Here is a 20739-nt window from a genome sequence, read left to right as displayed (position 1 = left end):
GAGCATCTTCCCAGTGGATGGTATTGTTATAAGATCTTTTTCAGTTAATGCATTTGCTGCAGTTCTTCAATAAATGTCATCAAAGAACCCAATTCAGTGTAGTGTCATGTTTTCACTTCTTTAGTGGAAAATGTAAATGGAGGAGTCCACCTCAGTTTGATTATTAACATTTTTATGCTAGTTTGTTAATAATTGTATTAAAATAAAGATAAATGATTGATGAGCTCATTCACTTCAGAGACACATTCAAGAAATTTGACACAAAACATGTAGAGAAGAAATGGGTGATTTTTGGTCAGTCAGAGACACCGTGTCATCAGCACCACCAGGCTGGTGAAAAGAACTGGTGCTAAATAACAACATTTAGGTAGAATATCCAAATGTAATGAACAGTAAATGATTTACTCTTATAAGTGATAATTGAGGGTAAAATGATGCTAACTAATGCTAAGCTCTTTCTAAAAACCCCAAACTATCTACTATCAGTCAAAGCAAACAGCTTTACAGCTAGGGGAAAGATTAGTAAAGATGGATCTATTGCATAAAAATGGTAAAATGATGTTATGGAATCCAGACTAAATATTTAGATGTAAAAAGTGGACACTAATCCTGGATAAATGTTACTTTTAATTCTTTAAGTAATTTGTGTTAGGATGATAAATCTCCACAGGTTTGCTTATAATAAATAATTTATTTTAAAAATATTTTTTTTAAAAAATCAGGTTTTAAACCATAAAGAACAGAAAATATGAGAAAATAAAAGGTGACCGTTGGTTGTTTTTTTTTTTTTTTAATTGGTTGCTAATCAGTATGCTAACGGTAGCCTTGGTGCTTAAAGGACGCTTAGTTTCTTAATACCGTTTTAAAAGCGTTTAAAGAAAATGAAAATATTTAAAAAGTGGACGATAATGAGGCGTTAATGTCATCTGATACTTATTTCAGTTAGCTAATGTGTGTTAGCTGATAAATCTCCTCAGAGGTGTGTTTTTTTTTTGTTTTTTTTTTCCTCAGGCGCATCGGCCGCCCGTATTTATAGCGTTCGAGGTCTCCACAGGGACGCTTTCGTCACTTCCGGTCCGTTTTGATTGGTCAGCGCGGCGCCCCTGCAACGTGAATGAATCAAAGCAGTGCGCGTGTGTGTGTGTGTGTGTGTGTGTGTGCGTGCGAGCGCGAGCGCGCGCGTGTGCGTATGCGTCTGCGTGCGCGCAGAGAGAGAGAAATAAAGACTGAGAGACTGAGAGAGAGAGAAAGAGAGAGCAGGAGGAAAAGAGACGCGTCCTGTACATCTCACTCTTTTTATTTTTTATTTTTTAGAGGGGTTTTTTTTCCTTGTCTGGAGAGCTCCGAGCACGGACACGCGCGTGAATGTGTGTGTGTGTGGCAATGTGTGAGTGTGTGTGAACGCGTGTGTGTGGGAGTGTGTGTGGGAGTGGGAGTGTGTGTGGTGTGTGTGCATGTGTGTGTGTGTGTTTTTATCAGAGCGGATGAAAATGATGCAAAGCGCCGCCGTGTTGCCCAGCGAGAGCGCCGTGAAGCCCGACATGCTCGTGCCACTGCAGCGTAAGACTCTTCATCCTCTTCACACACTGCTCACACACTGAGTTTCCTGATGATGATGATGATGATGATGATGATGATGCAGCAATATTGATTATATATATTGTAAATGTGCAGTAATCTGGAGTGAGCTGAAATGCAGAAACGCATCAGGTCCGACTTTCCATAACAGCGTCGCTTTCTGTTTATCTTTGTCATATTTTATAAGTTTAAATCTCTATTTATAAATAACGCACTTTAATGATTTAGCTGATGTTTAGCATTTCTATTTTTTCATATTGAAAAAAAAAAGAAAAAAAAATCTCTCAGGCTATTGATATCATATCCAGTGAAAATATCTCGATGCACTTTTTTTCTCTCTCTCTCTCTCTTTCCGTCATTTCAATATTCACGAATATTTTATTTCTTGATGAACACTGCGACACGAGTAAGTCTTATTTTACTTCAAACTAGGATGAGAGTTAGATTTTGGTATATTCTGATCACCTCTTACACTTATAGATGTGTGAAGATGTGTGCAGATGTGTGTATGCGCATCACTTTGGCCTGCGTTCACATCTCCACAATCCTTTCCTCTTTAAAAATCTAAACGAATAAATTACTAACAGCTGATTTGATTATATTTCTCAGAAGCTGCATGGTATGATGTTTTCAAGACGTTTTTACATTTTAAATTCCATCACACATCCTTTTGTTTTTCACCATTAGGCCACGACAAACTAACGCAACCGCATCTTTAGTAAAAACGGGTTATATATATATATATATATATCTTTTCCTTTCCTCATCCTGATGTTTGCGGTTTATTCCTCCGAATCCGATCGCATTAAAGTGAATTTAATCCTGTTATATACGCAGAGATTAGAGCTGAGTTTAGTGACGTGTCTGGTGGAGCTCCGTAAATCCAAACGCGTATTAAATTAAATTAAAGAAATTGCCTCTTTATCTTCACATCTGCTCGCCTGCTCAGTTCATCTGCTCTCCATAATCAGATAGAAGTCAGGGAGATAAATGTGGGTGACAATCCACACAGCTGCACGTTTACACATTTCAGGACACACGCTGGTTTTGTTTTTATTTCTTCTTTTAAATTTTGTTGTTTTTTTTCGAGTATAATATCATTAATGTCACGTGCGACATTAATTCGCGGCTGATGAAGTGAATTGTTCGTTATGTTACATGCGGTAATGTTGGAGAAATATTAAAAAAAAAAAAAAAAAAAAAAACATTTAAAAAGAACACGGGGTTCAAATAATCCTCAAATAATCCAGGATTTAATTCTTAATTCGTTTCGTGTTTTAATTAAAGATTTGTTTGACAAACAAAACGCCATCATCGTCATCATGTTTTTTTTTTTGTTGTTGTTTTTTTGTGTTTTTTTTTTGTTGTTGTTGTTTTTTAAAGATTTAATATCTATTTCTATATTAAATTCCACAGCATGGTTCGAATGGGTTCTGCTGGTTAGATGAAGAGTGAATTAATAATGTTGTCGGAAATTATTTCCGCCTTTAATAATCAATAACACGTCATAAGATCCATTTTATTCTCACTTCACTATAGGTCTAATAAATGTGGGGTAATTAGCGTGTGCTGCCTCGTGCATGACCCTGTGTGTGTGTGTGTGTGTGTGTGTGTGTGTGCGCGCGCGCTCGCAAAACATTATCAATATGGCATGGCATAATATAATCAGAAATAATATTAATAAATCATAAATAATAAAGCGGTTATATTTAAGGACTAGATGGAGGTGGAGCAGGTGGAGAAGGCGTCCTAGAGGCAAACCCCCGAACTGAACCCTGACTGGTCTTTTGTTTTCAGTAGATACAGTTTCAGTGGTTGTGTTAGCTTCCAGTGTTGATCATTTTATATCACTGTATTTGGTCCGCACTCCATCATGAAACGATGAACTCCTCCACATCTGGCTGAGGATGAGACCAAAAAAGTGAAATGTCGCACTGAGTTTATTTTCGACCAGAAGAAAAGAGTTCAGATCAGACTAATCTGATGCAGGTTAAATTGGTGTTTAACTCGGACACATCGCGAGCTCGCCAGCTTTGTTCAGATATATTACAGTGATAAATACAGAGCGATGGATAGACTAAATCACATAAGAATTATCGATATAATCAACACTCTGAGGAATAAAGATACCGAACTGGACTTCTCCTTGTCACTGAGGTCTTACTAATTCACCTGGGAAGGTGAAAGTGCATGTAGTGCTGAACCTCTAATGAGCTTTTAAATGAAAACGAAAGCTTTCGTGACCCGGTTTTCAAAGTGATAAAGTCACAGGTTAAAGGACCAAACCCGGCCCACGCCGACCTGCGGGAAGGAACGCTGAAGTTCGGTGCCTTTATTTCTGGGCTTTGGTGGTGTTTTGTGAGTGTTTACTGCCTGGTAACTATGGAAACTGATCCGCGAGTCCGAACAGAAAGTCATTTGAGAGGAAAATTAAAAGATAACTTTTTAATCTCATGCAAAGTAAAGGGGGCGTGGTGTCCTGATAAGAGTTATAGTGATAAATAATAGGCTAATAATGATAACTTTCATTTATAAAAATATTTCATTTTATTTCACACACACACACACACACACACACACACACACACACACACAAAAGTGTTTAGTTTAGTTATATATATACTGGTGTTGCTGTTGGTGTTAATTTATCTCTGTTAGTCCACTTTGACATTTTGACTCTACCATCATTATTCTCTCTCTCTCTCTCTCTCTCTCTCTCTCTCACACACACACACACACACACACACACACACACACACACACACACACACTAGCTGTCAGGTACGATGCAACACACAGAAATAACCCGAAACTTGAAGCTAAAGCGCGTTATTATACCTGTGTTATTGAATTGTTAATTAGTAAATCAGGATTTTATTTCCATTTTGAAGTGATGATAATAATAGTGATGATGATGATGATGATGATGATGATGATGATGAAATGCCGCTTTGAATAACAGCAGATTAAAACATGAATGAATAAATGAGCGATCACTGTAAGCCAACTTTTGCTTCTAACTGATTATCTTAACATTTTTATTCGTATTTAAATACATAACTATCTCATGGCCTGTTGTTCTAGAATGATAAACCACAGACCCTTAGTGAAGCAGGTCGAAGAATAAATTAATAAATACAAAATTATTTATTCCCGTCCTGATATATTATGAATAAAAATCCAAGCGTCGCATAGCCTAGATGTAGCTACAATAATTGACGAGTCTAATCTAAATCTAATCTAAAATTTTCTTCCTAAATATACATGTGTTGGAGAAGAATCGGACACAACAGCTAACAGAGCGTAGATATATGAAGGTAAATATTATCTAATGATGTATATCACTGTAATCATAATCATTGTAATAATGATGTTCTGGGTAAAACCAGACAGATGTTTAGATAAATGTATAAACTCATTAACAGCTTTATTGTTAATTTGTTATCTTTCATTTAATAATAATAATAATAATAATAATAATAAACACAGCTTTTCTAGTGTGTGTTTAAATCCTATGCTACTATACCTGCATTTTAAAAAGGTAATATGATATGGAGGGAAAAACTAAATATGAGAAGGTATTATTCTTATAATATGATGTCATTCTTATTTTTATTTCATTTATAATGTTCAATTATTTTTAGTATACTTCTAACTCTGTGCTGCTGCAATAGGTGTATTTTCTTCTGGGATGAATACAGACATCTATCTATCTATCTATCTATCTATCTGTCTGTCTGTCTGTCTGTCTGTCTGTCTATCTATCTATCTATCTGTCTGTCTGTCTGTCTGTCTATCTATCTGTCTATCTGTCTATCTATCTGTCTATCTATCTGTCTGTCTGTCTGTCTATCTATCTATATATCTATTAAATAGGACACACACACACACACACACACACACGTTTATTTATTTATTTTACTGTGTATATTTCTTACAGCCTAATGTTTAATATAAATGTGTGCTGGTGTTATGAGTGATTTCTAATGTTTCTATATTATTAGGATAATTATATTCTCTGTATTTTATCTCATAAATGCGCTTCAGTTGTTAACTAATTAATCATTAGCATTTCTTTAACAACAGTATTGGCCCGATTTTTGTGCATTTCATATATAAACGTGTTTTTAATGCGCGCGTGCTTTCGTGCAATTAATTTGATGTATTGATTATTTACTGCATGATTAATATTGTGATTAGTGTAAGCAAAGCGTTTTGTTAGAATCGTGCGTGTGTGTGCGTGCGTGTGTGTGTGTGTGTGTGTGTGTGTGTGTGTGCGCGCGCGCGCTTCTTTATTCTGAATTATTGATTGAATTTTGTCTCTCATGTCTGCACTGTACCTTTACCTGTTCGCTAATTTGCTATTAGCATTTTAAAAAAAACAAAAACAAACATTATATCATTTATGGTACGTGGCGGATAGAGGAGACATAAACATAAACTAATGCAAAAAATAAAAAATAAAATATATTTTAAAAAAACGAGTCACGTGACAGCGTGTCCCTTCACCCAGGGCAATTTTTAAAAAATAATATATTATTTTAATGTAAGTGTAGGTTGATTGTGGTCTCAACCCTGTCTGAGATATTGATCAGTGTCGGTGTCGGTGTTACTCCGCTCTTCCCTGCTCTTATTATATATTAAATCATTCCTTTTATGAGTGTCCGTGTGCGCATGCGCGTCCCTCAGCTCTTTATTCTGTATTATTGATTATTTTCTGGATGTATGGAGGCCTTTCATCACTGTTTTACCTGGATCTCAGATACACTGCTTCACATTTACTGTACACACACACACACACACACACACAAACACGCACACACACACACACACATTTATCGCATCTGTAACATTGCTGTTGTTGTTGATGATGATGATGATGATGATCTTGTTTATTAGCATGTTTATTGTCTTTCTGATGATATATACCATTTTAAATAATATACTATATGGAATATGATTTATAAGATTTTTTTTTAAATCACAAATTTATCCCCATAATTATCCTTAACATTCGTTCTAATATATAAAAAGATAAAGGTTTTGGACCTAAACTAAAAGGGGGGGATCACATATAGAATATCAGTTCAGATCAGATTTTACTAATAATATTTTCAAGTCAAGTCAAGTGGGTTTTTATTGTCATTCCTCTATATAGCTCGTATACATTGGAATGAAATGGCGTTTCTTCAGGACCATGGTCCAACACGGAGCAGTACACAAGACTACCTAAAGTGCAAATACTATACAAAACAATAAATACACCGATCATAACAATAAATACACAGGACATAACAATAAATACACAGGACATAACAATAAATACACCGATCATAACAATAAATACACCGATCATAACAATAAATACACAGGACATAACAATAAATACACCGATCATAACAATAAATACACCGATCATAACAATAAATACACCGATCATAACAATAAATACACAGGACATAACAATACATACACTGATCATAACAATAAATACACAGGACATGGAATGTAATTGTAAAAATGGACTGTATCTATTTTATACAATTACTATAAAATTATAAATATAAATTATTGTTCATGAATTCTTATTCTAATAATTACATTTTTAAACAACATTATTTAAAAAATCATAAATCAAAGTTCTAAATATTATTAATGACTGTGTGTGTGTGTGTGTGTGTGTGTGTGTGTGTGTGTGTGTGTTTACACAGAGGTCCCGGAGTGTGCGGGATGTAACCAGCGTATCCTGGATAAGTTTGTGTGTAAGGTTCAGGATCTGCACTGGCACTCCACCTGTCTCAGGTGTGCAGAGTGTGACGAGCTGCTGAGCGACAGGTGTTACTGCCGAGGAGGACACGTGTACTGCAGAGAGCACTTCTACACGTCAGTATATACGAGTCATTTCATCATTTTTATCGCTTGCCGTGTGTGTGTAAAACGTTTGTATGCGTCCATAACCACGGGAGCCCCCGGCTCTGACCTTCTTCTCCTCCTGTAATAACTGGGTGTCGGAGTCTTCAGGGTGGATGTGCAGCGGCACTTTATTTAGGCTCCTGAACTCCTGATTGGCTCCCGGAACAAAAAAAGAGGAGGAAAAGACGACACCAGGGACAGGAACCGAGGCCAAATTTAACTTAGAGACAAGATGAAGGACTAACTCAAGGACACGAGTCTATCAGGAGGAGGTAGGAGCAGTTAATAACAATGAGACTAGAGAGGGAAGAAAATACTAAGCCTGATCCAGGGAAGGAATCAGACCCAGCCTGTCAGGGGGTATTGATGGATCTGCAGCATCCTCTGAAAACATCGGTGTAGCATGGTCCTCAGTGGACATTGGTGTAGAAGGGTCCTCAGATGATACTGGTGTAGCATGGTCCTCTGTGAACATCAGTGTAGCATGGTCCTTAGAGGTCAATGGTGTAGCATGGAACTCAGGGGACATTGGGGACATCAGGGTGTAGCATGGAACTCAGAGGACGCTGGTGTAGCATGGAACTCGGGGGACATTGGTGTAGCATCTGCCAGAAATCTATGTTTAGAACCCTTAACCATTGGTTTCTCACCTCTGTTGTTGGGTTGTGTCCTACCTCAACTGTATGTCACTTTAAAAAAGCGTCTTCTAAATGGTTATTATTGGGACCAAGTAAAAGCCACTGTGCTGCTGGGACTTGTCGAGTTTGTAGAGTCGGGTTTGCACGTTTTGGTACAAATTACACTGATGCTATATTAACTTCACTCATCTGCGCTCGGTTTAATCAGCAGCTCCTCGGCTCCTTTAATCAGCAGTAAAGTTCACTGGAAACCAGCAGCTGCTGTTTTTACTGTTTTCACTGCGGAGTGTGTGGCCTTGGTCGGGAGTAGGGTACAATCATGAGCACTTCTCCTTGTTCTCCTCGTTTCTTCTTCTCTTATTTCAGCCTCCTTTCCTTTCTCTCTCGTTCTTCTCTCCACGGCATTAAGGAATAAATTAAGTTTGTCTTTTATCCGTTTACCGAATCATGTTTGAGACTTAAATGTCTCGGTGAGACTCTGAGTGGAAGATAACATTGTTAACTCACCCAGAGGGTAAAAGGGGGGTTTAATGTTAAATTTGCCCCTCCCCTCACCTCCCCTCCCTTCCCCCTGGCCTCCACATTCCCCCCTGTGCAGTAAGCAGCCTAGGGCATGGAGGGCGGGGGTGGGGGTGGGGGGGGGGGGGGGGTCCGTGTTAGTGTTTCAGTATGAAATTACACACTCTGCTCCCTAAAGGGCAATTAGTAACGCTAATGAAATGACAAGGTGCTAATTTAACAACAAGCAGTAAATTGAGCCTAGCGTAAAGAACACACCTTCCGCCCGTGTCCCAGTTTCATGCCCAGTTCTCACCCAGGTGCGCTCACAGGTACCGGCTGTGTTTGTGTGTATCCCCGCAGGCGTTTTGGGACGAAGTGCGCGTCGTGCCAGCAGGGCATCCCTCCCTCTCAGGTGGTGCGTAAAGCGCAGGACTTCGTTTATCACCTGCACTGTTTTTCCTGCGTGATGTGCAGCAGACAGCTGGCCACCGGAGACGAGTTTTACCTGATGGAGGACGGGAGACTCGTCTGCAAGGTCGACTACGAGACCGCAAAACAGAACGGTGAGGACGGAAGAACGTATAATAACAATAAAAACATCACAGGCATGCAATAAGAGTTCACAGGAAACGTGAAACGTCATCGTGACGTCAGGAGGGCGGAGCTTCGTCTCCACATCGGCAACGTTGTTGTATTTACAGTAGAAGTGAAATCATGGCATGTGTATCAGAGTGCTCAGGGTGTCCAGACATCTGCTCTGTGTGTGTGTGTGTTTGTGTTTGTGTGTGTTTGTGTTTGTGTGTGTGTGTGTGTGTGTGTTTGTGTGTGTGTGTGTGTGTGTGTGTGTGTGTGTGTGTGTGTGTGTTTATGGAGATTTCCGCAGAGCGCTGATTGATTATGTTAAGTGAAGCGATGGGGTTTTATGGCAGTGCCTCAATAACCTCCAGCAGCCTGCCACTGTGAGGAGATTTACATCTCCCCGAGCTCTCAGAGGGAACACACACACACACACACACACACACACACACACACACACTTGACGCCACACATTTCATTTATTTAAATCTGGGGAATCACGTGGAGGTTGAGGCTTCATTTAAAGCTTCGAACACAGAAAGACAGAATCAAAACATAACAGAGAAAATATTTCACACAACTAATGCAAAAAACCCCCATCTGTAATGTATCCTTTTTCCTTCCATTGTTTCTTTTCCTTCTTTCGGCGTGGAGCAGAATATTACTAGATAAGATCAGAATTAAAAAAAGAAAACGAATCAGAAAAATAATGAAAGTGATTCTGATTCTTATTTTGATTCAGATTCTGAGGATCGTGTTCAAGAGTAGAAATGCTGGGTTTTGTGCAGTAAAATGACTTATTTTAAAGGGAATTATGATTTATATTTTCTTTTCAAAACATTTTGTAACGTATTGAACATGGTCTTATAGATCTAAAATAATTAAAACTATTGATTTGATTCAGTGACTCAGTTATTGCTCGATCTTGTTGACAGTAATTTGTGACAGTAATTGACAGTAAAAAGTGTGTGTGTGTGTGTGTGTGTGTGTGTGTTGTAGATGACTCAGAGTCAGGAGCGAAGCGTCCTCGTACCACCATCACGGCCAAACAGCTGGAGACGCTGAAAAGTGCGTATAAAAACTCTCCTAAACCCGCGCGGCACGTCCGAGAGCAGCTCTCCTCCGAGACAGGACTCGACATGCGCGTAGTGCAGGTACCTTCCTTCCTTTATTCCTTCATTCCTTCCTTCCTTCCTTCATTCCTTCCTTTATTCCTTCCTTTATTCCTTCATTCCTTCCTTTATTCCTTCCTTTATTCCTTCCTTTATTCCTTTATTCCTTCCTTTATTCCTTTATTCCTTTATTCCTTCCTTTATTCCTTCCTTTATTCCTTTATTCCTTCCTTTATTCCTTTATTCCTTCCTTTATTCCTTTATTCCTTTATTCCTTCCTTTATTCCTTCCTTTATTCCTTTATTCCTTCCTTTATTCCTTCCTTTATTCCTTCATTCCTTCCTTTATTCCTTCCTTTATTCCTTTATTCCTTTATTCCTTTATTCCTTCATTCCTTCCTTCCTTCCTTTATTCCTTCATTCCTTCCTTTATTCCTTTATTCCTTTATTCCTTCCTTTATTCCTTCCTTTATTCCTTTATTCCTTCCTTTATTCCTTTATTCCTTTATTCCTTCCTTTATTCCTTCATTCCTTCCTTTATTCCTTCCTTTATTCCTTTATTCCTTCCTTTATTCCTTTATTCCTTTATTCCTTCCTTTATTCCTTCCTTTATTCCTTTATTCCTTTATTCCTTCCTTTATTCCTTTATTCCTTCCTTTATTCCTTCCTTCTTTCCTTCATTCCTTCCTTCCTTCCTTCCTTCCTTCCTTTATTCCTTCCTTTATTCCTTCTTTCCTTTATTCCTTCCTTCTTTCCTTTATTCCTTCCTTCCTTCCTTTATTCCTTCCTTCCTTCCTTTATTCCTTCCTTCCTTCCTTCCTTTATTCCTTCCTTCCTTCCTTTATACCTTCCTTCCTTCATTTATTCCTTCCTTCCTTCCTTTATTCCTTCCTTCCTTCCTTTATTCCTTCCTTCCTTTATTCCTTCCTTCCTTCATTTATTCCTTCCTTCCTTCCTTTATTCCTTCTTTCCTTCATTTATTCCTTCCTTCCTTCCTTCCTTTATTCCTTCCTTCCTTCCTTTATTCCTTCCTTCCTTCATTTATTCCTTCCTTCCTTCCTTCCTTTATTCCTTCCTTTATTCCTTCCTTCCTTTATTCCTTTCTTTATTCCTTCTTTCCTTCCTTCCTTCCTTTATTCCTTCTTTCCTACCTTTCTTCCTTCCTTCCTTCCTTCCTTCCTTCTGTTCTTCCTTCCTTCCTTTCTTCGTTTCTTCCCTCCTTGTTTTCTCCCTCCCTTTGTTCCTTTCTCCCTCTCTCCCTCCCTCTCTTCCTTCGTTCCTTCTTTTCTTCCATTCTTCCTTCCTTCCTTTCTTCCTTCTTTGCTTTCTCCCTTTCTTCGTTCCTTTCTCCCTCTCTCCCTCCATCTCTTCCTTCCTTTCTTTCGTTCCTCTATTTTCTGTATTGTTTTTATCTTCTCATATTTTTATTTTTTACTTTCCTTATTTTCACTATCCCTGTCAGTTATTTGTTTTCCCCTTTTTGTCTTTTTCTCCCTCCCTCTTTCATTATTTCTTTCTTTCCTTTTTTTGTCTTTTTTCTTTTTATCTTCTTCCTTATTCTTAATTTAAATTTTACCTTGCTCGTTCTCACTATCTTTATCAGTTCGTTATTTTTCCTTCAGCCTTTTTGTTCAAATCTTATTTTATTTTGTACTTTTTCACTCTCTTTACATGTTTCTTTTTTCTTTCTTTTCTCTCTTTCTCTCGCACATACACCTGCTCTGTGTACTAATATACCGCGTGGCCTACACCACTTACCTTTTCATGAAAAATAATCTCCCTCTCTCTCCCTCTCTCTCCCTCTCTCTCCCTGTCTCTCTCTGTCTCTCTCAGGTGTGGTTCCAGAACAGACGAGCGAAGGAGAAGCGGTTGAAGAAGGACGCTGGACGCCATCGCTGGGGTCAGTTTTATAAAAGTGTTAAGCGCAGCAGAGGAGCGGCGAAGGTGGAGAAGGAGAGCTCGGCCGAGGATGGAGGGATCAGCGACAGCGAGCTCAGCTTCAGAGGTGTGTTCACTTTTACACCTTTCGGTTCACGCGTTTAACGTCTTATTGTTACAGTTTACTTTGGAAACCATTTTCTGACAGATAGCAGCTTTGATAGGAGCAGTGTGTGAAACATCTGGATTATTATTTTACACTTCGGGACATTATTACTGCAAGATAATGTCCAGAATTTTGAGATAATAAGTAAACAAATTTTTTGACAAACTGCTGTTGCAGAAATGTCCATCTTTAGTTTATCCACTAATGACAATTGTGTTTAATTAGGGTTAGGGTTAGGTATGAACACACTGCTGTATGAACACACTGCTGTATGAACACACACACCTGTATGAACACACACTCCAGTATGAACACACTCCTGTATGAACACACTCCAGTATGAACACACTCCTGTATGAACACACTCCAGTATGAACACACTGCTGTATGAACACACTGCTGTATGAACACACTCCAGTATGAACACACTGCTGTATGAACACACTGCTGTATGAACACACTCCAGTATGAACACACTCCAGTATGAACACACTGCTGTATGAACACACTGCTGTATGAACACACTGCTGTATGAACACACTCCTGTATGAACACACACACCTGTATGAACACACACTCCAGTATGAACACACTCCTGTATGAACACACTCCAGTATGAACACACTGCTGAACTATGTGAGGTTCTGATAGTGTGTGTGTTTTAAATCAGATTAATTATAATAATAAATAATTAAACTTACCGAAAGCTTTACTCATGGATTCAGACTTTCATCCTGACGCCATGTTTTAATCCATCGTTTGAATTCAGTTTTACGACGCTTGATCTTGATCTTTGCGAGTCGGTTTCGGAAAACCCGTAAAAGTCCACGTCTTCTTTTAAAAGGCCGCGTTTACGAGACGTGAAAAAGGAAAACGAAGCACAAAGTCAATCAGACGGAAAGAGGAAACGGGGTTTAAACACACTGCGTTTAAAAAACACGGCAGAAACACTCCAGACCTTTTCAATTAGATTCTCTCCATATGGATAAAAAAGTGTGTGTACTTCCTTATGGACTTCCTCATACCTCCGAAATTCCGCATGTATATTAGTATATTTAAAATCTGTCAAACAGTGCAATCATGCCACTTCTATTTATTTATTTATTATAAAATATTCACAAGAATATTTGTAAAAATTGTATATAGCGTTTACATTAAAACAATGCTATTGCTTACGGCTGCTGATGTCACTTCCTGTCTCTAGCAGAGAAGCAGATCCTTTCTGTTGTATTCATGATGCTAATTTGCATTATGTGATGATGTCATACAACTCATAATGAATGACGATGTCATTTCCTGTCTCAAGCAACGTCTGTTTATAAACGAGAGCCAGGTTCATGGTGCACTCTTGCCGATGTCATTTCCTGTCTCTAGATCCTTCCATGTGAAAACAAGTGCTAGTCGTTATGAACCTTTGCACCGCATTTATGCGCTTGCATTATGGTCGCTGATGTCATTTCCTGTCTCCCTCAGACGATCAGATCCTGTCGGAGCTGGGTCATGCTAACGGCCTGTACGAGAGCGTCGGGGACGTTTCCGGAGGCAACATGATGAACAGCGGGTTCTCGTTAGAGGCGGCGAGTCCTTATTCGCCCTCGTCCATCAGCTCGCTGCCTGGACACGCCCACCTTCTCGGAGGCGTGACCTTCAGCATGGAGGGGCTGGCAGGAGCGGCGGGTCAGCCTCTCAGAGCCGTGACCTCTGACCTCTCCACAGGCAGCAGCACCGGATACCCAGACTTCCCCACAAGCCCCGCCTCCTGGCTGGACGAGATGGACCACACCCAGTTCTGAGGTCAAAGGTCATATTGGAAAAGACACAAGGAACATAAGAGATTCTGGAGTCCTTTTTTTTTTCAGACGTTGTGATTTCAGTCTAGCGCGGTTCTAAGGTCAAAGGTCATGAAGTCAAGACGTAAAAAAGAAAAAGAAAAAAGAAACAATGGACACTAAGAAGTGCGCACTTTCCTGAAAGGACACTATTTTGGTTTTAATACGTCCTGATAATGTTTATCAACGGTTTTCTCCTTCTGTGTCGGATTAATCGGTCCATCTACATGTTTTGGATTCTGTAAAAGAGTGTGTGTGTGTGTGTGTGTGTGTGTGTGTGTGTGTGTGTGCGCGTGTGTGTCACATATTTGCAAACAGCGTAATCACTCGGGGTCTTGTCCTGTTTCCAGTTCTGTTTTTAATGCACTCTTGCTGACTTCCCCTTGGTTTGGAGTATGTAGTTATTTTATCAGCTGGAGCGAAGTGTGTTAGACGGAATCAAGTCAACATCACTGTAGACTTCAGGAGCACAACTTACCCAGAAGGCTTTGCTGCAATCCGACACCTGAAGGCATGCGATATTTTACTAGTGATTTGAGCACACTAGCTAAGAGACAAGCGAGCGAGTTAACAAGACGACGTACAGGATGTAAAGAAAAAGATCCTGAATGCTTAGTGTTTGTGTGTGTTCCTGCTAAACAAATCCACTCAGTCGCCACAAGTGCACACTCTTTAGGGGAAGTGTACAAGGGCATATTAAAAACAGTTTCAGAACATTCACCCATTCATTACGGCATGAATGCTGTTAGCACTGACGCTACAAGCTAACTGACAGCACTGGTCAATGCATGCTCTTAAATAATCCCAAACGCCACAGTGACGTTAAAGCCTTCTGATTGGCCACAGAGTTAAAGCTCCGCCCCCTCCCCCACGCCACCGGGAGAGGAACTATTGCACAACACCACATTCGATACTTTAATTCGATTGTTTGTCCTTCCAGTGGAGCGACACCAGATTCAGACTTCACAGTGTGAGTGCACTACCAAGAACTGCAGCACATATTTTCAACCATTTTTATCCGTTTCCAGTTACATTTATTGTTGCTTAGTATCCACGTGATCACTTATATTATAGTAGCTATAGCTCACTTTATTTCTTTTGAAGTTAATTAAAAAAAAGTAAAAGGTCTGTCCTGAAGATACAGAAAAGTTACAGCTCTTACGAAGCGCTGACACTGGAGACTCCTTCCCTTAACGTTACACTAATCATTCAAGAAAACTTCACCACCTGTTACGTGGAGCGTCCGCTGTACGAGTGCCTGTGAACGAGCTGTTGCTATAGAAACAATAACGCATTAGAACGAGTGCATTGATATAAACCTGCGCTACTGTCAGAGCCGCTGTTCTAGAAAACTAATCGACACCTGACGACCAATCAGAGTGCAGGATTCATCAGCGCCGTGCTGTTCTGAGAACATGACGTGATGATGGTCTGTGTAACGTCGTCAGTCAGACGAAAACGTAACATTATTGCAACATTTACTACGATTAAAAAGGGTCCCGTGGGCTTATATTAGTGAAGGATGATTGACTCGTGGAGAAAATATCAATAAAAAAATTGTATTAGTGTTTGATGGCCCATGAAACAAAACCAGCTCATGATAGTGCACTCTGCTGTAGTGATCACGCTCCATTTAAGACGTGACCTCGGATAGCATTTTTCTTTGTAACGTGGGGGAGGGGGGGGGGGGGTTGAGATATTTTCATGATCAAACCCATTCAACAGTGTTGTATTTATTTATTTGTAAAGTAATTATGAATAAATGGACAGAACTATTTCATATGAAGCAGTGAATCCAGCATCCAGATGCAGTGGCATGAAATCATTGTATCGTATTACTTGTGGAAAATCTGAAAAATCGGGAAGGACGTTTCATAACAAACGTGATATTTAGGCAGAGCGAAATAATTAGGCACATTCAGACATTAATATAAAAAATATCCACAGGGAAATCCGTATTTATTTGTGAACATTTGACTATATTTTTGGATAAAAGTTTATTAATATGAATGACTTCAGCTAGAGATCCGATCCCGGAACAGACGAAAGGAAACGAAACGATTTGCCGCCTCTGAGACGCCCGGTGTAAATTTTGTACAGTTTCAGAAAAGTGTTGAGCGTCCGTTTTTTTCTGAGCACTATTTACTGTCATGTGTGTTTGAACACTTCACGCCTTCTGTGCAACGGTCTGATCTGTGCAGTCCAATCTATACAAATCTATACGCAACGGTCTGATCTGTGCAGTCACATCTATACGCCAAAATAAACATACATCATTTGGAGCAACTGATCGTGTCATCACTTGAGAGTAAACCAACACTATCACTACACCAACACTATCTCTACATCAACACTAACACTACACCAACACTAACACTACACCAACACTATCACTACATCAACACTAACACTACACCAACACTAACACTACACCAACACTATCACTACATCAACACTAACACTACACCAACACTAACACTACACCAACACTATCACTACATCAACACTAACACTACACCAACACTAACACTACACCAACACTATCACTACATCAACACTAACACTACACCAACACTAACACTACACCAACACTATCACTACATCAACACTAACACTACATCAACACTAACACTACACCAACACTAACACTACACCAACACTAACACTACACCAACACTATCACTACACCAACACCAACACTACACCAACACTATCTCTACATCAACACTAACACTACACCAACACTAACACTACACCAACACCAACACTACACCAACACTATCTCTACATCAACACTAACACTACACCAACACTAACACTACACCAACACTAACACTACACCAACACTATCACTACACCAACACCAACACTACACCAACACTATCTCTACATCAACACTAACACTACACCAACACTAACACTACACCATCACTAACACTACACCAACACTATCACTACACCAACACCAACACTACACCAACACTATCTCTACATCAACACTAACACTACACCAACACTAACACTACACCATCACTAACACTACACCAACACTATCTCTACATCAACACTAACACTACACCAACACTAACACTACACCATCACTAACACTACACCAACACTATCTCTACATCAACACTAACACTACACCAACACTAACACTACACCATCACTAACACTACACCAACACTATCTCTACATCAACACTAACACTACACCAACACTATCACTACACCAACACCAACACTACACCAACACCACACCAACACCGACACTACACCAACACCAACACTACACCAACACTATCACTACACCAACACCGACACTACACCAACACTACACCAACACTAACACTACACCAACACCAACACTACACCAACACCGACACAGAGCACAGAACACTAACACTACACCAACACTAACACTACACCAACACTATCACTACACCAACACCAACACTACACCAACACTATCTCTACATCAACACTAACACTACACCAACACTAACACTACACCATCACTAACACTACACCAACACTATCTCTACATCAACACTAACACTACACCAACACTATCACTACACCAACACCAACACTACACCAACACCACACCAACACCGACACTACACCAACACCAACACTACACCAACACTATCACTACACCAACACCGACACTACACCAACACCAACACTACACCAACACTAACACTACACCAACACCAACACTACACCAACACCGACACAGAGCACAGAACACTAACACTACACCAACACCAACACTACACCAACACCGACACTACACCAACACCAACACTACACCAACACTAACACTACACCAACACCAACACTACACCAACACCGACACTACACCAACACCAACACTACACCAACACTATCTCTACAGAACACTAACACTACACCAACACCAACACTACACCAACACCGACACTACACCAACACCAACACTACACCAACAATAACACTACACCAACACTACACCATCACTAACACTACACTAACACTATCTCTACACCAACACTAACACTACACCAACACCAACACTACACCAACACCAACACTACACCAACACTATCTCTAAACCACTAACACTACACCAACACCAACACTACACCAACACTATCTCTAAACCACTAACACTACACCAACACCAACACTACACCAACACTATCTCTAAACCAACACTAACACTACACCAACACTACACCATCACTAACACTACACTGACACTATCTCTACACCAACACTAACACTAACACTACACCATCACTAACACTACACTAACACTATCTCTACACCAACACTAACACTACACCAACACCAACACTACACCAACACTATCTCTAAACCACTAACACTACACCAACACCAACACTACACCAACACTATCTCTACAGAACACTAACACTAAACCAACACTAACACTACACCAACACCAACACTACACCAACACTATCTCTAAACCAACACTAACACTACACCAACACTAACGCTACACCAACACTATCTCTACAGAACACTAACACTAAACCAACACTAACATTAAACCAACACTAACACTACACCAACACTAACGCTACACCAACACTAACACTACACCAACACTATCTCTAAACCAACACTAACACTACACCAACACTATCTCTACAGAACACTAACACTAAACCAACACTAACACTACACCAACACTAACGCTACACCAACACTAACACTACACCAACACTATCTCTAAACCAACACTAACACTACACCAACACTATCTCTACAGAACACTAATACTAAACCAACACTAACACTACACCAACACTAACACTAAACCAACACTAACATTAAACCAACACTAACACTACACCAACACCAACACTACACCAACACCAACACTACACCAACACTATCTCTACACCAACACTAACACTACACCAACACTATCTCTACACCAACACTAACACTACACCAACACTAACACTACACCATCAATAACACTACACCAACACTATCACTACACCAACACTAACAACACTACACCAACACTAACTCTACACCAACACTAACACTACACCAACACTAACACTACACCAACACTATCTCTACACCAACACTAACACTACACCATCAATAACACTACACCAACACTATCACTACACCAACACTAACAACACTACACCAACACTAACACTACACCAACACTAACTCTACACCAACACTAACACTACACCAACACTAACACGACACCATCAATAACACCACACCAACACTATCACTACACCAACACTAACAACACTACACCAACACTAACACTACACCAATACTAACTCTACACCAACACTAACACTACACCAACACTAACACTACACCATCAATAACACTACACCATCAATAACACTATACCAACACTAACTCTACACCAACACTAACATTAGAATTACAATATTGGACTTTATTCCAAAACTGTGACCATTCTTTCACAAATGTAATATTATTTCAAGAACTGTTTCCAAATGTGTAATCCAGAAATATAATCCAAACCTCAAAGTACTGGAAACATGACTACAATTATGAAATTTTAATTTCAAATGTTAGTATCAAGATTACAATTTTGGAAGTTAACATTTTTTATAAACAGGTTATCTTTTATGGAATTCATAAATATTTTGTAGTACAACAATTTTTGGTATATAGATTACAAATCTGGAATTGGTATTACTTTTGTGGTTTAAAAATATCAAAATATGTGAAATGATATTCTACCTTTAGTAGAAAAATCGCACTAAAAATCACAACGTTCTGAGTTTTTAGGAAATTATTTAAATTATTATCAAATAGGACCAAATGACTGGAAATCTGAATCAGATTTTTGATCTTTGAAAACAAACACCATACAGACAAAATAAATAAAATAAACAGGACCAGAAATAAAGAGGAGGGATTGTTTAAATGCTAATCAACTTTTAAGTAACTTTGAAATTGTCACCCTTTTTTCTGCATGTATGTAACCATTTATCAAAATATCATATCTAAAATCTAAATGTTATATACAATTTTGCAGTATGTATGAACATGCTTATAAGGAAACAGAAAATGTTTAATAAACCTTACCTGTATACTACATTTTTCTTAATAAGAAATTAGACATTTATTTTTTTAAAAGATGAACTTTAACAGTAATTCCTGTACACTGCCTCAATCGGCTCTCGGAAGGTGTTGATCTAGACCAACAGTAGTACTTTACACAACCACTAACTGTTGTGGGGACTCCTGCTGTTCTTTTAAGCTTCTGAAAGGAAAAAGGAAATAAAGAAACTTACCCGAATCAAACCAGTTAAACTGTAAACACATGGAACCACTACATTAAAAAACACATGTGATAACAAAAACCTTTTCTGGATGGAAAGTTATGAAGTTGTAAAGCCAATTTTTAAAAAGCTTTCTTAAACATTTCCAGGCTGCGTCGCTGTTTTATATCTGAAAATTTCCTACTTGTGGCTCTCACACGGAGTCACTGTTTTAACAGGGGGGTGAGCATGAAAAAGCCGAC

At 39.1% G+C, this 20739-nt stretch overlaps 1 protein-coding gene across 1 annotated transcript; it reads left to right on the top strand.

The window, feature by feature from the left end:
• Positions 1 to 399: 399 nt before the first annotated feature.
• lhx4 (LIM homeobox 4) lies at positions 400 to 14334 on the top strand. The gene is made up of 6 exons (XM_053626030.1): positions 400 to 1560; positions 7290 to 7461; positions 8991 to 9193; positions 10206 to 10360; positions 12151 to 12322; positions 13835 to 14334. The coding sequence occupies exons 1-6, from the start codon at positions 1455 to 1457 to the stop codon at positions 14152 to 14154; spliced, it is 1128 nt and encodes a 375-aa protein (XP_053482005.1). The 5' UTR covers positions 400 to 1454; the 3' UTR covers positions 14155 to 14334.
• The last annotated feature ends 6405 nt before the right edge of the window (positions 14335 to 20739 follow it).

This window comes from Ictalurus furcatus, chromosome 5, assembly GCF_023375685.1.
Source record: "Ictalurus furcatus strain D&B chromosome 5, Billie_1.0, whole genome shotgun sequence".
NCBI classification, from domain to species: Eukaryota; Metazoa; Chordata; class Actinopteri; order Siluriformes; family Ictaluridae; genus Ictalurus; species Ictalurus furcatus.
This window is presented reverse-complemented; position numbering and strand designations above follow the sequence as displayed.

Excerpts from the sequence above, each read along its gene's own strand:
- lhx4 (XM_053626030.1), top strand. The coding sequence starts at position 1,455 with ATGTGTGTGTGTGTGTTTTTATCAGAGCGGATGAAAATGATGCAAAGC. Across the intron at positions 7,462-8,990 it reads TGCAGAGAGCACTTCTACAC|GCGTTTTGGGACGAAGTGCG; the intron begins GTCAGTATATAC and ends GTATCCCCGCAG. Across the intron at positions 9,194-10,205 it reads CGAGACCGCAAAACAGAACG|ATGACTCAGAGTCAGGAGCG; the intron begins GTGAGGACGGAA and ends TGTGTGTTGTAG.